Source organism: Oncorhynchus mykiss, chromosome 17, assembly GCF_013265735.2.
Source record: "Oncorhynchus mykiss isolate Arlee chromosome 17, USDA_OmykA_1.1, whole genome shotgun sequence".
In the NCBI taxonomy this organism is placed as follows: domain Eukaryota; kingdom Metazoa; phylum Chordata; class Actinopteri; order Salmoniformes; family Salmonidae; genus Oncorhynchus; species Oncorhynchus mykiss.
This window is the reverse complement of record NC_048581.1, coordinates 14,775,662-14,791,643: the sequence shown is the minus strand read 5'-3', so window position 1 is coordinate 14,791,643 and position 15,982 is coordinate 14,775,662. Positions and strand designations below refer to the sequence as shown.

The following is a 15,982-nucleotide window of genomic DNA, read 5'->3' as shown; positions in this document are numbered from 1 at the left end:
TCAAACACCACAGACCATAGATTATGATAGAGGCCTCTAGTGACCAAAGGGAAGTTTCAGCATGGGCAACGCCATTGAGGGTTTCCACCATGTTTACACAAATTTAAAGTAACTGCAGTTAACTGGGTGGGGATTCCTATGGGTTGTAGTCTCAATGGCACTGCCCATGCTGTCACAGACGCTATAGTCGCACAGATAGAAAGACAAGTCCTCTATCTATCTCTATGGTCCAAACCCCTACATCCTGTCTGTAGCCTCGTCAGCACCATAACAGATCAATACATCCTGTCTATAGCCTCGTCAGTACCATAACAGATCAATACATCCTGTCTATAGCCTCGTCAGTACCATAACAGATCAATACATCCTGTCTATAGCCTCGTCAGCACCATAACAGATCAATACATCCTGTCTATAGCCCCGTCAGCACCATAACAGATCAATACATCCTGTCTATAGCCCCGTCAGTACCATAACAGATCAATACATCCTGTCTATAGCCTCGTCAGTACCATAACAGATCAATACATCCTGCCTATAGCCTCGTCAGTACCATAACAGATCAATACATCCTGCCTCGTCAGCACCACAACAGATCAATACATCCTGTCTATAGCCTCGTCAGTACCATAACAGATCAATACATCCTGTCTATAGCCTCGTCAGTACCATAACAGATCAATACATCCTGTCTCGTCAGCACCATAACAGATCAATACATCCTGCCTCGTCAGCACCATAACAGATCAATACATCCTGTCTATAGCCCCGTCAGCACCATAACAGATCAATACATCCTGTCTATAGCCTCGTCAGCACCATAACAGATCAATACATCCTGTCTATAGCCTCGTCAGTACCATAACAGATCAATACATCCTGTCTATAGCCTCGTCAGTACCATAACAGATCAATACATCCTGTCTATAGCCCCGTCAGCACCATAACAGATCAATACATCCTGTCTATAGCCCCGTCAGCACCATAACAGATCAATACATCCTGTTTATAGCCTCGTCAGCACCATAACAGATCAATACATCCTGTCTATAGCCCGGTCAGCACCATAACAGATCAATACATCCTGTCTATAGCCTCGTCAGCACCATAACAGGTCCATGTACAGATCAATACATCCTGTCTATAGCCTCGTCAGCACCATAACAGATCAATACATCCTGTCTATAGCCCCGTCAGTACCATAACAGATCAATACATCCTGCCTATAGCCTCGTCAGTACCATAACAGGTCCATGTACAGATCAATACATCCTGTCTATAGCCTCGTCAGCACCATAACAGATCAATACATCCTGTCTATAGCCTTGTCAGTACCATAACAGATCAATACATCCTGTCTATAGCCCCGTCAGTACCATAACAGATCAATACATCCTGCCCCATCAGTACCATAACAGGTCCATGTACAGATCAATACATCCTGTCTATAGCCTCGTCAGCACCATAACAGATCAATACATCCTGTCTATAGCCCGTCAGCACCATAACAGATCAATACATCCTGTCTATAGCCTCGTCAGCACCATAACAGATCAATACATCCTGTCTATAGCCTCGTCAGCACCATAACAGATCAATACATCCTGTCTATAGCCTTGTCAGTACCATAACAGATCAATACATCCTGTCTATAGCCCCGTCAGTACCATAACAGATCAATACATCCTGCCCCATCAGTACCATAACAGGTCCATGTACAGATCAATACATCCTGTCTATAGCCTCGTCAGCACCATAACAGATCAATACATCCTGTCTATAGCCCGTCAGCACCATAACAGATCAATACATCCTGTCTATAGCCTCGTCAGCACCATAACAGATCAATACATCCTGTCTATAGCCTCGTCAGCACCATAACAGATCAATACATCCTGTCTATAGCCACGTCAGCACCATAACAGATCAATACATCCTGCCCCGTCAGTACCATAACAGATCAATACATCCTGTCTATAGCCTCGTCAGCACCATAACAGATCAATACATCCTGTCTATAGCCTCGTCAGTACCATAACAGATCAATACATCCTGCCCCGTCAGTACCATAACAGATCAATACATCCTGTCTATAGCCTCGTCAGTACCATAACAGATCAATACATCCTGCCTCGTCAGCACCATAACAGATCAATACATCCTGTCTATAGCCTCGTCAGCACCATAACAGATCAATACATCCTGCCTATAGCCTTGTCAGTACCATAACAGATCAATACATCCTGTCTATAGCCCCGTCAGTACCATAACAGATCAATACATCCTGCCCCATCAGTACCATAACAGGTCCATGTACAGATCAATACATCCTGTCTATAGCCTCGTCAGCACCATAACAGATCAATACATCCTGTCTATAGCCCGTCAGCACCATAACAGATCAATACATCCTGTCTATAGCCTCGTCAGCACCATAACAGATCAATACATCCTGTCTATAGCCTCGTCAGCACCATAACAGATCAATACATCCTGTCTATAGCCACGTCAGCACCATAACAGATCAATACATCCTGCCCCGTCAGTACCATAACAGATCAATACATCCTGTCTATAGCCTCGTCAGCACCATAACAGATCAATACATCCTGTCTATAGCCTCGTCAGTACCATAACAGATCAATACATCCTGCCCCGTCAGTACCATAACAGATCAATACATCCTGTCTATAGCCTCGTCAGTACCATAACAGATCAATACATCCTGCCTCGTCAGCACCATAACAGATCAATACATCCTGTCTATAGCCTCGTCAGCACCATAACAGATCAATACATCCTGCCTCGTCAGCACCATAACAGATCAATACATCCTGCCCCGTCAGTACCATAACAGATCAATACATCCTGTCTATAGCCACGTCAGCACCATAACAGATCAATACATCCTGTCTATAGCCTCGTCAGTACCATAACAGATCAATACATCCTGCCCCGTCAGTACCATAACAGGTCCATGTACAGATCAATACATCCTGCCCCGTCAGTACCATAACAGGTCCATGTACAGATCAATACATCCTGCCTCGTCAGCACCATAACAGATCAATACATCCTGCCTCGTCAGCACCATAACAGGTCCATGTAGAGATCAATACATCCTGCCCCGTCAGCACCATAACAGGTCTGTAGAGCAGTGTTCTTCACCCCTGGTCAAGGTTTTGTTCCACCTCAGTCCACACACCTGATGCAACTTACACTGAATGTACAAAACATTAGGAACACCTGCTCTTTCCATGACATAGACAGACCAGGTGAATCTAGGTGAAAGCTATGATCCCTAAAGTCCCGCTTTTGGTGCTCCTCTGCCAGGGTCTGAACACAATAGTGGAACACCCCCACCCCCCCACCCCCCCACACACACACTCCCACTTACCTGCAGGGCGTTGACCACTTTGATCTGGTGCTCCTCTGCCAGGGCCTGAACACAGTGGTGGAACAGACTGTTGATGTTGTCTTTAATCTTCATCACCTCATCTCCATCCAGAGACTCCAGCTTGGCCTCCAGGTACTCCAGATTCACCTGGGGGGGGGGGGGGGGGGGGGGGGGGGGGAAGAGGGAGGTTTGGTAGATGGAGGGGGAAGATGTTTGGGAGAGAGAGGGGGGGGAGAGGGTTGGGTGAGAAAGGTGAGGGGGAGGAGGGAGGGTTGGGAGGTCACAGAAAGAAGGAGGGTGGGGAACGGGAGAGAGAGAAGGGGGGTGCATCGAGGTTATAGTTAGAGAGAAATTCCCTTTTTAGAACGCAAAGGACAGCTAAAAGTTTTAAAAACAAATGCAAATGGATAATTCTGTTAACAAATGTAATTTAAACAGCTGTTCTCTCTTACCTTCATGAGGAAGAGTTCATCCCAGAAACGGGAGTTGTTCTTGGCTGGATCCTCTTTCTGGAGAGAGAGGAGACAGAGAGTCGCTCCATGTCATCTCAGCCATGACACCCACCATCTCAGCCATGACACCCACCATCTCAGCCATGACATCCAGCCATGACACCCATGACATCCAGCCATGACACCCACCATCTCAGCCATGACACCCACCATCTCAGCCATGACATTCAGCCATGACACCCACCATCTCAGCCATGACACCCACCATCTCAGCCACGACATCCACCATCTCAGCCACGACACCCACCATCTCAGCCACGACACCCACCATCTCAGCCACGACACCCACCATCTCAGCCACGACACCCACCATCTCAGCCACGACACCCACCATCTCAGCCATGACACCCACCATCTCAGCCATGACACCCACCATCTCAGCCATGACATCCAGCCATGACACTCACCATCTCAGCCATGACACCCACCATCTCAGCCATGACATCTACCATCTCAGCCACGACGCCCACCATCTCAGCCATGACACCCACCATCTCAGCCACGACGCCCACCATCTCAGCCACGACGCCCACCATCTCAGCCACGACGCCCACCATCTCAGCCATGACACCCACCATCTCAGCCATGACGCCCACCATTTCAGCCACGACGCCCACCATCTCAGCCATGACACCCACCATCTCAGCCATGACGCCCACCATCTCAGCCACGACGCCCACCATCTCAGCCACGACACCCACCATCTCAGCCACGACGCCCACCATCTCAGCCATGACACCCACCATCTCAGCCATGACGCCCACCATCTCAGCCACGACGCCCACCATCTCAGCCATGACACCCACCATCTCAGCCACGACACCCACCATCTCAGCCACGACGCCCACCATCTCAGCCACGACACCCACCATCTCAGCCATGACACCCACCATTTCAGCCACGACGCCCACCATCTCAGCCATGACGCCCACCATCTCAGCCACGACGCCCACCATCTCAGCCACGACGCCCACCATCTCAGCCACGACACCCACCATCTCAGCCATGACGCCCACCATCTCAGCCACGACGCCCACCATCTCAGCCACAACGCCCACCATCTCAGCCACGACACCCACCATCTCAGCCACGACACCCACCATCTCAGCCACGACATCCACCATCTCAGCCATGACACCCACCATCTTAGCCATGACACCCACCACCTCAGCCATGACATCCAGCATCTCAGCCATGACATCCAGCCATGACACCCATGACATCCAGCCATGACACCCACCATCTCAGCCATGACACCCACCATCTCAGCCATGACACCCACCATCTCAGCCATGACGCCCACCATCTCAGCCATGACGCCCACCATCTCAGCCATGACGCCCACCATCTCAGCCATGACACCCACCATCTCAGCCATGACATCCAGCCATGACACCCACCATCTCAGCCATGACATCCAGCATCTCAGCCATGACATCCAGCATCTCAGCCATGACACCCACCATCTTAGCCATGACACCCACCACCTCAGCCATGACATCCAGCATCTCAGCCATGACATCCAGCCATGACACCCATGACATCCAGCCATGACACCCACCATCTCAGCCATGACATCCAGCATCTCAGCCATGACATCCAGCATCTCAGCCATGACGCCCACCATCTCAGCCATAACACCCACCACCTCAGCTTGTTCTGAAATGGTTGGAAGCCAGTCCTCCATGAAAGCAAATCAGTTTCTCCTTCTTTTACACTTAGTCTGTGTCCAGGAAACAGCCCCTTTGTGTGTGGTTTATTCCCTTCAGAAAAGGTCTGTCTTAGTTACTGCTAGAACATTCCTGGTGAACAAGCACACCATGAGGCTCCAGCAGATCTAATGGTTTCAATGTTATGGTCTCTAATGGTATTCAATGTTATGGTCTCTAGTGGTCTTCAATGTTATGGTCTCTAGTGGTCTTCAATGTTATGGTCTCTAGTGGTCTTCAATGTTATGGTCTCTAGTGGTCTTCAATGTTATGGTCTCTAGTGGTCTTCAATGTTATGGTCTCTAGTGGTTTCAATGTTATGGTCTCTAATGCTTTCAATGTTATGGTCTCTAATGGTCTTCAATGTTATGGTCTCTAATGGTTTCAATGTTATAGTCTCTAATGGTCTTCAATGGTAAAAGTCCCAAACACACACTGTATAGTGTTGTGTAATGGTATTGGGTTTAATGGTAAATGCCCCAAACACACACTGTATAGTGTTGTGTAATGGTATTGGGTTTAATGGTAAATGTCCCCAACACACACTGTATAGTGTTGTGTACTGGTATTGGGTTTAATGGTAAATGTCCCCAACACACACTGTATAGTGTTGTGTACTGGTATTGGGTTTAATGGTAAATGCCACTCATCACAACACATATAGACATGTTTCCATATCATTTTATTGAAAAACATGCAATTAATTATTTTCTTAGGGGTTGTCTCAACATTTTAGTCCGTAGCTCATTTCTCCAGCAAAGTTTTGGGCTTGTAGGACAAGTCTTCATATGAGAATCTCAGAGAGTGGCCACGTTTTGGACTATTCAAGGAGAGTTGGGTTGAAGCAATAGGCTGCTAATTTTATTTAACTAGGCAAGTCAGTTAAAAACTTGGGACAAACTGAATTGCTTTCATGGAGGACTGGCTTGAATTGTGAAGGTGACCACACAATTTATTTCCATAATGAGCCAAATATAAAGTTTTTTTTTACCCAAAGTTGCAAAAAAAAAAAACACAAGAGACCAGCAAAATGTATAAACTTGTGCTGCGGTATAGCGGCAACAGCGACATCTTGTGGTATAAACATGGTACTGTCACACTACTTCATTGTAAATAATGCAAGAGACTTCAATTACTAATATCTCTGAACAGGGGAAAAAAGAACATCACCAGATTCACATGACATAATATGGAGAAGCAATACTCCAAGCCACAGTTTCATACTATTTGTCAAACATAGACAACTGATACTGTATACTGGTTGTTGGGGTGGGATTGGCATGGGGGGGTCCATGGGTGGCATTTGACAATTTTGGGGGGGATTCATTATGTCTTACTCATTGGTAGGAAGAAGTGTGGTCCAAATCAGATGTTGGGTACTATATTTGTTGAATATTATCTGAATCTTATCAATTAAAATGGCCAATTTGGGTGCAATCAATTATCTTAATTTCTTAGAGATAAAATTAGATTTCAACAAAATAATGTTTCAGGAATGATAATCGTATCCGTTACTAAGTACAGAAAATGATTTCAGGACAATCTGAGATGGAGGGTATTGAAAATCTCTTTCTTGTGCTTTTTGAGGTGAAAGGAACAATGAGAGCAAGTCCACCAACCTCATTTCTGTTCCTGTCTGTCTGTTCCGACCCTCACTCTTTCTTCCCCTTTAACACTCTTTCTTCCCCTATAACACTCTTTCTTCCCCTTTAACACTCTTTCTTCCCCTTTAACACTCTTTCTTCCCCTTTAACACTCTTTCTTCCCCTTTAACACTCTTTCTTCCCCTTTAACACTCTTTCTTCCCCTTTAACACTCTTTCTTCCCCTATAACACTCTTTCTTCCCCCTATAACACTCTTTCTTCCCCTTTAACACTCTTTCTTCCCCTTTAACACTCTTTCTTCCCCTTTAACACTCTTTCTTCCCCTTTAACACTCTTTCTTCCCCTTTAACACTATTTCTTCCCCTTTAACACTCTTTCTTCCCCTATGCTCTTACTCTTTCACTTGACCATATCCCTTTAGCTCTGCACAAACCTCCCTCTCTGTCTCATCTTTATCCATCATTTCCTCTTCTCTACCTCCCTCTTGCTCCCCCACTCGTCTCATCTTTATCCATCATTTCCTCTTCTCTCCCTCCCTCTCTCTCTTTCTTCTCTCCCTCCCTCTCCCTCCCTCCATCCCTCTTCTCTCCCTCCATCCCTCTTCTCTCCCTCCATCCCTCTATCTTACCGCAAAGATCTCATCATACATCAGCACTACTTTCTCCTTCAGGGGTTTCTTAGAGGAGGACGTCCTTCTCAGAAGCCCCGCCTTCTTCTCCAGCTGAGACATGGCTGGGTCTGGAGACACACACAAATAAGTAAGCATAGAAATGTAAACACAGCAGACGCAAATAGGCATGTAGCTAGTATCACACAGAAAGACTAAAAAGGACAGACAATACATACACTAGAGGTCGACCGATGAATCGGAATGGCCGATTAATTAGGGCCGATTTCAAGTTTTCATAACAATCGGAAATCTGTATTTTTGGGCGCCGATTTCCGATTATTATTATTTATTTTTTTAATACCTTTTATTTAACTAGGCAAGTCAGTTATGAACATTCTTATTTTCAATGACGGCCTAGGAACTGTGGGTTAACTGCCTTGTTCAGGGGCAGAACAACAGATTTTCACCTTGTCAGCTCAGGGGTTTCAATCTTGCAACCGCACAGTTAACTAGTCCAATGCTCTAACCATTGCACTCCACGAGTAGCCTGCCTGTTACACGAATGCAGTAGAAGCCAAGGTAAATTAATAGCTAGCATTAAACTTATCTTATAAAAAACAATCAATCATAATCACTAGCTATAACTACTAATCCAGTTTAGCAAGCAATATTAACCAGGTGAAATTGTGTCATTTCTCTTGCGTTCATTGCACGCAGAGTCAGGGTATATGCAACAGTTTGGGCCGCCTGGCTCATTGCAAACTAATTCGCAATGATAGAGCAGTCTGACTGAGCAGCAGCAGGCCCATAATCATTCATTCAAACAGCACTTTCGTGCGTTTTGCCAACAGCTCTTCGCAAACACAGCGCTGTTTATGACTGGTTCGAGCCCAGGTATGGGTGAGGAGGGGGACGGAAGCTATACTGTTACACTGGCAATACTATAGTGCCTATAATCACATCCAATAGTCAAAGGTATATGAAAAGCAAATGGTATTGAGCGAAATAGTCCTATAAATACTATATTAACTACAACCTAAAACCTCTTACCTTGGAATATTGAAGTCTCATGTTAAAAGGAACCACCATGTTCTCATGTTCTGAGCAAGGAACTTAAACGTTAGCTTTTTTTACATGGCACATTTTTTACATGGCACACATTACTTTCTTCTCCAACACTTTGTTTTTGCATTATTTAAACCAAATTGAACATGTTTCATGATTTATTTGAGGCTTAATTCGATTTTATTCATGTTTTATATTAAGTTAAAATAAGTGTTAATTCAATATTGTTGTAATTGTCATTATTACAAATAAAAAAAATTGTCTGATTAATCGGTATCGGCTTTTTTGGTCCTCCAATAATCGGTATCGGTATCTGCGTTGAAAAATCAGTCGGTCGACCTCTAACATACACACAACAGTTTTAGGCATTCCACACTGGCTTGGACCCTCATTCAACAGTGTTAGTGTAGGAGGTGCTTCTATTGTCAAGAATGTTTTAACACAGGGTTAGAAAACGGTCACTTATTACCCATTTATATACTGTATATGATTAGTCATCAATGTATGTTTACAAAATACATTAATATTCCCAGCTATGGCAATCAACAAAAGTTAACTGGGCCTAAATCAAGTATCCTAAACTGTCAACAAAGCATTCTTAGCTACATGTGTTCACTCAGTCATTCCCAAGAAGTGACGTGATAATGCTTGCTTCTACACCTGCATTGCTTGCTGTTTGGGGTTTTAGGCTGGGTTTCTATACAGCACTTTGAGATATCAGCTGATGTAAAAAGGGCTTTATAAATCGATTTGATACTATAAAAGGCTACTAGAATAGAAACAATGAATCCAACACAAGCTAACGTTAGCTAGTTAATCGTGATTCATATCCTTATCTGACTGTATCCTGATTGTTCTCTTTGCGCAACAGGACACTGATTGGGCAACTGCTGTACTGTAGAGGAATGTTAGTTAGCTGTTGACTACATTTCCAATGGAATACATAGCTGGCTAGTGTTAGCATGATATGTCAGTTTCATGCAATATATCCCCATAAAACATACGATACGTAAGAACAGTTCACTGCAGACAACAGTCAAACCATAGATAATTGTTTACAAATGACTAGCAGTTGGTAGCTAGCTACAGCTAACTAACATGCTAACTAGCTAGCTAACGTTAACTAGCTAGGTAGCCAACCTACGTTGTTTCCAGTCACCGAAAAGTTCATATTCAAAAAGTCAAACAACTCTTTATTTAGTGCAAGGCAACTCAGTTACTAACGTGTAACTCAAACATCGGCCACTCTAGTGCTGGCAAATGTTAGTGTTAATGACAACAAGCTGTTACCTACTCGTCATACATAGCTACATTGTGGGTCTATAGTACCTAGCTATAGCTAGCTAGCTAGCTCTTTTCTTACAATGTCTGCTTCCTTGTCGATGTACAACCTAACAGCGTTTGAGGACAGGTAGCAAGATGTATATGTTGTCATACATTATTCATCAAACCCCTTCTTACCTCAATCAAACGATTATTTATATGAATCCATACCGTTCGCTCAGAAAACTACAGATACCAATGTTAGCCTGCTAGCTAGCTAGCTGTGATTGAGACTTCCTTTGCCTGTCTGGAGACTGCATGGTCCTAGCGCCTGTGCCGTCACTGGTCGTCGTGTATCGAAGATACTGTAGCGAGCTATCACTGATTCACAATCTTCTGCATACAGTAGTACGTTCAATTCACTACTAGGAGGACAAGAATATAAAAATATTGGAAATAAGTGTATTTGTAATTCTTTCATGTGTTTGTACTTTCCTCTGGGATTATTTGTACTGTAAAAATCATATATACATTAAATAAACTAGATAGATTTCATTTTTGGCCAAAAGTTAATCTAGCTACATTCATATATATTTTCACATATTTTCATTTGTCCAAACTGTCCATTACTGGTGCTCATGAACGGTTATAAACAGTGTTCATTGAACATATCAAGAGTATTTCAAGGACAGTTTTTTCCATTTTCATAACATTACAAATATCGGAAACGTTTTGTCCAAAAATGATGCAGAAAAGCTAATCCATGCTTTTGTCATTTCTAGATTAGTCGACTGCAATGCTCTACTTTCCGGCTACCCGGCTAAAGCACTAAATAAACTTCAGTTAGTGCTAAACTCGGCTGCTAGAATCCTGACTAGAACCCAACATTGTGATCATATATACTCCATATTACTATTCTCTACACTGGCATCCTATTAAAACTCGGGCTGATTTCAAGGTTTCCCTGCTAACCTACAAAGCATTACACAGACTTGCTCCTACCTTTCTCTCCAATTTAGTCCTGCCGTACATACCTACACGTACGGTCACAAGACACAGGCCTTGTTGTTGTCCCTAGAATTTCTAGGGACAATTCTCCTATAGAGCTCCATAGAGCTCCATTTTTATGGAATGGTCTGCCTATCCATGTGAGAGACGCAGACTCTGTCTCGACCTTTAAGTCTTAATTGAAGACTCATCTTTGCAGTAGGTCATTGACTGTAGTCCGGCCCAGGGTTGTGAAGGTGAACTGAAAGGCACTGGAGCGACAAACCGCTCTTGCTGTCTCTGCCTGTTCCCCAGAGTGCTACCTTTTCCCGGATCTGCTGTTTTTAGACTCTCTCTCTCTCTACCGCACCTACTGTCTCTAACTCTGAATGCTCAGCTATGAAAAGCCAACGGACATTTACTCCTGAGGTGCAGACCTGTTGCACCCTCCACAACCATTATTATTATTTGACCCTGCTCGTCATTTATGAACATTTGAACATCTTGGCCATGTTCTGTTATAATCTCCACCCAGCACAGCCAGAAGAGGACTGGCCACCCCTCAGAGTCTGGTTCCTCTCTAGGTATCATCCTAGGTTCCTGCCTTTCTAGGGAGTTTTTCCTAGCCACCATGCTTCTACATCTGCATCTTGCTGTTTGGGGTTTTAGGCTGGGTTTCTGTACAGCACTTTGTGACATCGGCTGATGTAAAAAGGGCTTTATAAATACATTTGAACTTCTCTAGCGTCTAAACGCCTGGTAGGTTCAGTAAAGGTCTGTGCACCCTTCACATCCCTTTGTTTGGCTCATTGGCTGAAATTGAACGCAAATGTCATCAGATAACAATAAGACAGTTCATCTTTTCTCTGCCAACTCTGTGAGAGATCCAGGCATCGCCTCGAAATGTCACAGACAGACTCCGGAATCTTTTGGAAATGAGTTAACGGAATACAAAGGTCCACACACACTGTGGATGTTCCAAATGCACCCTTTTCCCCACATACTCCACCAGGGCCCCGGTCAAAAGTAGTGCACTATATAGGCAATAGGGTGCCATTTGGGAGGTGGACTCTATCGATAGGTCAACCACAACCCTTCCATCCTTCCTATGTTTCCCCCTCAAAAATCAAAGACAAGAAACATCTAAATGGCACCATCAAGAAAGGTTTTATGCATTTCACAACTTTCATTTCATTGGTCCTCTGGTTCTTTTCTCAGTGCATCATGTGACCATGTGACCATCTGATCTACTGATATATGAAGATGTGTGTGTATTGGGGTCCACCTATCCACCTACCTGCCGCCTATATATCCAGTGTTGAAGGAGTTTTATCAATAATGACTAAACAATGTATACATTCTACGTGGAATTATAACTAACGTTAATCAACAGAATTCTATGCTGTCTGAAGAATAAAATGTTTGTACATAGACCAAGAGGAAGTGTTAACAGACAACTTGTGACCACAGTGAAACTAACAACAGGAGAAATGTCTGGTCCCCATCCAGGGAGGGGAAAAACCGTTGGACTTGCAATAGATTGCGTAGCATGTGGTAACATAAGATAAACAATATGTGTGTTTTGGAATTGCATTGGAAAGTAGCTAAGTCATTGTCCAAAAGGAAGAGAGACATTGTCCAAGAAGAGGAGGGACATAGTAAAAGCTATGACGCTGTGTGTGATATAAAACCTAATGAACGTGATTATGAGCAGAGCTCTCGGAAATAAATGCTACTGATTACTTTTAAAGGCTGGTCTCTGTCCATTTTATGCAAATAAGGATCTTACAAATTCTTAGAAACAGACAGAGTGTTTTACTTGAATTGATTAATGAACTAACACCAGTCAGTCCACACATCAAAATAATTGAAAGAAGTCGAAAAAGGTGAAAAGGTTGTCGGAGGCAGAGGGTTGGGGAGACTGGGGGGGAGGAGGAGGAGGGAGGTTGGGAAGACTGGGGGAGGAGAAGGGAAGATGGGGACTGCTGTATTGGGAGGGGGGCTGAGGTGCACAGACTGTGGGCGGGGGGCTAGAGGGGGGCGTCGTGGACACTGAGGAACATTCGGTGGGAGATAACTTGACAAACAACCCTGCAATGACAACAAGGGCTAGTTTCCTGTACCGGGCGAGGCAGCCATCAGCAATGCCGAGACTGCCAGGTATCTGTTATTACAAAACATATTACAAAAACTGGCAATACATATTACAGACTTAAAAAACACATTGTGGACCACTCAGTAAGAGTTTGAGAGGGAGGGAGGGAGGGATATTGGGGAGAGAGAAAGAAAGGATACACACTAGCCATTATGATCACTAGCCATTATGATCACTAGCCATTATGATCACTAGCCATTATGATCACTAGCCATTATGATCAAATAAAAACAAACAAATGTATCACTTTTAAAATCCTTAACCAATTTCCTAAATTGACCCAGGGACACCAAATGATCCAAACGAAGTGCCAACTGGAAACTATTTCACACGAGGTGCCTGATATGAAAAAGGCAGCTCTGTGGCTAGCAAGGGAGCCATCATCATTAACCAACCCTGTGACACGAGGTGCCTGATATGAAAAAGCAGCTCTGTGGCTAGCAAGGGAGCCATCATCATTAACCAACCCTGTGACACGAGGTGCCTGATATGAAAAAGGCAGCTCTGTGGTTAGCAAGGGAGCCATCATCATTAACCAACCCTGTGACACGAGGTATGTCGGCAGCTTGAGGAGTAGGGCTTAATAAAACAAAAAGACAGTAATGAGGTGATCTACGTGTCTTTAAAAGAGGTCCCAGACAACTTGGTAAAGGATGCAGGGATGAGTATTAAAGCTGTCAGATGTAATAAATGAAGGGCTCTGTGATAAACACAATCAAGGGATTTTAGAGAAGAGTCCGTTGTACTTCAGGAGATGGTATCACCATAGTCAAGAACGGGGGGCTTCCCGCTAGCCCGAGAAAAACAAGCTCTGTGTCCATACAGGAAACTCACTTTCCATTTAAGCTTCTTAGACAAGCTCATTTGTCTGTTTCTTAAATGATAGATCATTGTCCATCTAAATACCAAGGTATTTGTATGCAGGGACTAGTTCAATACCAGACCCATTCAAGGAGTGAGGATGTCACCTGACTGGGATACTTTGACCAGACGTTGAAAACAGCATGTGTTTAGTTTTGCCTTTATGAAGTACAAGCTTTAAATTGGTAAGGGCTTCCTGAACAGCTGCAACGTCCGGCTGTAACCTTGACAACGCGAAGTCCATAGTCAGAGAAATGACATAATAGTGTCATCTGCATACGAATGAAGATCACTATTTTTAACAGATAGCATTTCTATAAACCGTATAAAGAACAGGTGCTCTTGTTGATCCCTGAGGAACACCTTTATGTACCTCAACAACATCTGACTGACCTCCATCCAACACATCAAGGACTCCTTAACAGAGAATCTGACTGACCTCCATCCAACACATCAAGGACTCCTTAACAGAGAATCTGACTGACCTCCATCCAACACATCAAGGACTCCTTAACAGAGAATCTGACTGACCTCCATCCAACACATCAAGGACTCCTTAACAGAGAATCTGACTGACCTCCATCCAACACACCAAGGACTCCTTATTAACACAGAATCTGACTGAACTCCATCCAACACATCAAGGACTCCTTAACAGAGAATCTGACTGACCTCCATCCAACACATCAAGGACTCCTTATTAACAGAGAATCTGACTGAACTCCATCCAACACATCAAGGACTCCTTATTAACAGAGAATCTGACTGACCTCCATCCAACACATCAAGGACTCCTTATTAACAGAGAATCTGACTGACCTCCATCCAACACATCAAGGACTCCTTAACAGAGAATCTGACTGACCTCCATCCAACACATCAAGGACTCCTTATTAACAGAGAATCTGACTGACCTCCATCCAACACATCAAGGACTCCTTAACAGAGAATCTGACTGACCTCCATCCAACACATCAAGGACTCCTTATTAACACAGAATCTGACTGACCTCCATCCAACACATCAAGGACTCCTTATTAACAGAGAATCTGACTGACCTCCATCCAACACATCAAGGACTCCTTATTAACAGAGAATCTGACTGACCTCCATCCAACACATCAAGGACTCCTTATTAACAGAGAATCTGACTGACCTCCATCCAACACATCAAGGACTCCTTATTAACACAGAATCTGACTGACCTCCATCCAACACATCAAGGACTCCTTATTAACACAGAATCTGACTGAACTCCATCCAACACATCAAGGACTCCTTAACAGAGAATCTGACTGACCTCCATCCAACACATCAAGGACTCCTTATTAACAGAGAATCTGACTGACCTCCATCCAACACATCAAGGACTCCTTATTAACACAGAATCTGACTGACCTCCATCCAACACATCAAGGACTCCTTATTAACACAGAATCTGACTGAACTCCATCCAACACATCAAGGACTCCTTATTAACAGAGAATCTGACTGACCTCCATCCAACACATCAAGGACTCCTTATTAACACAGAATCTGACTGACCTCCATCCAACACATCAAGGACTCCTTATTAACACAGAATCTGACTGAACTCCATCCAACACATCAAGGACTCCTTAACACAGAATCTGACTGAACTCCATCCAACACATCAAGGACTCCTTAACACAGAATCTGACTGAACTCCATCCAACACATCAAGGACTCCTTAACACAGAATCTGACTGACCTCCATCCAACACATCAAGGACTCCTTAACAGAGAATCTGACTGACCTCCATCCAACACATCAAGGACTCCTTAACAGAGAATCTG

General features: G+C 44.1%; 1 protein-coding gene across 1 annotated transcript in view; it reads right to left on the bottom strand.

Moving 5' to 3' along the window:
- The window catches only part of LOC110519875 (armadillo-like helical domain-containing protein 3), a 62,811-nt gene extending 52,297 nt beyond the window's left edge, over positions 1–10,514 (bottom strand). Inside the window, exons 1-4 of the mRNA XM_036949056.1 lie at positions 10,360–10,514; positions 7,852–7,961; positions 3,850–3,906; positions 3,398–3,544 (exon numbers count right to left, since the gene is read on the bottom strand). Coding sequence (XP_036804951.1) covers positions 3,398–3,544; positions 3,850–3,906; positions 7,852–7,953 — 306 coding nt within the window. The 5' untranslated portion in view covers positions 7,954–7,961; positions 10,360–10,514. The remainder of the gene's footprint in view (positions 1–3,397; positions 3,545–3,849; positions 3,907–7,851; positions 7,962–10,359) is intronic.
- Between the last annotated feature and the right edge of the window lie 5,468 nt (positions 10,515–15,982).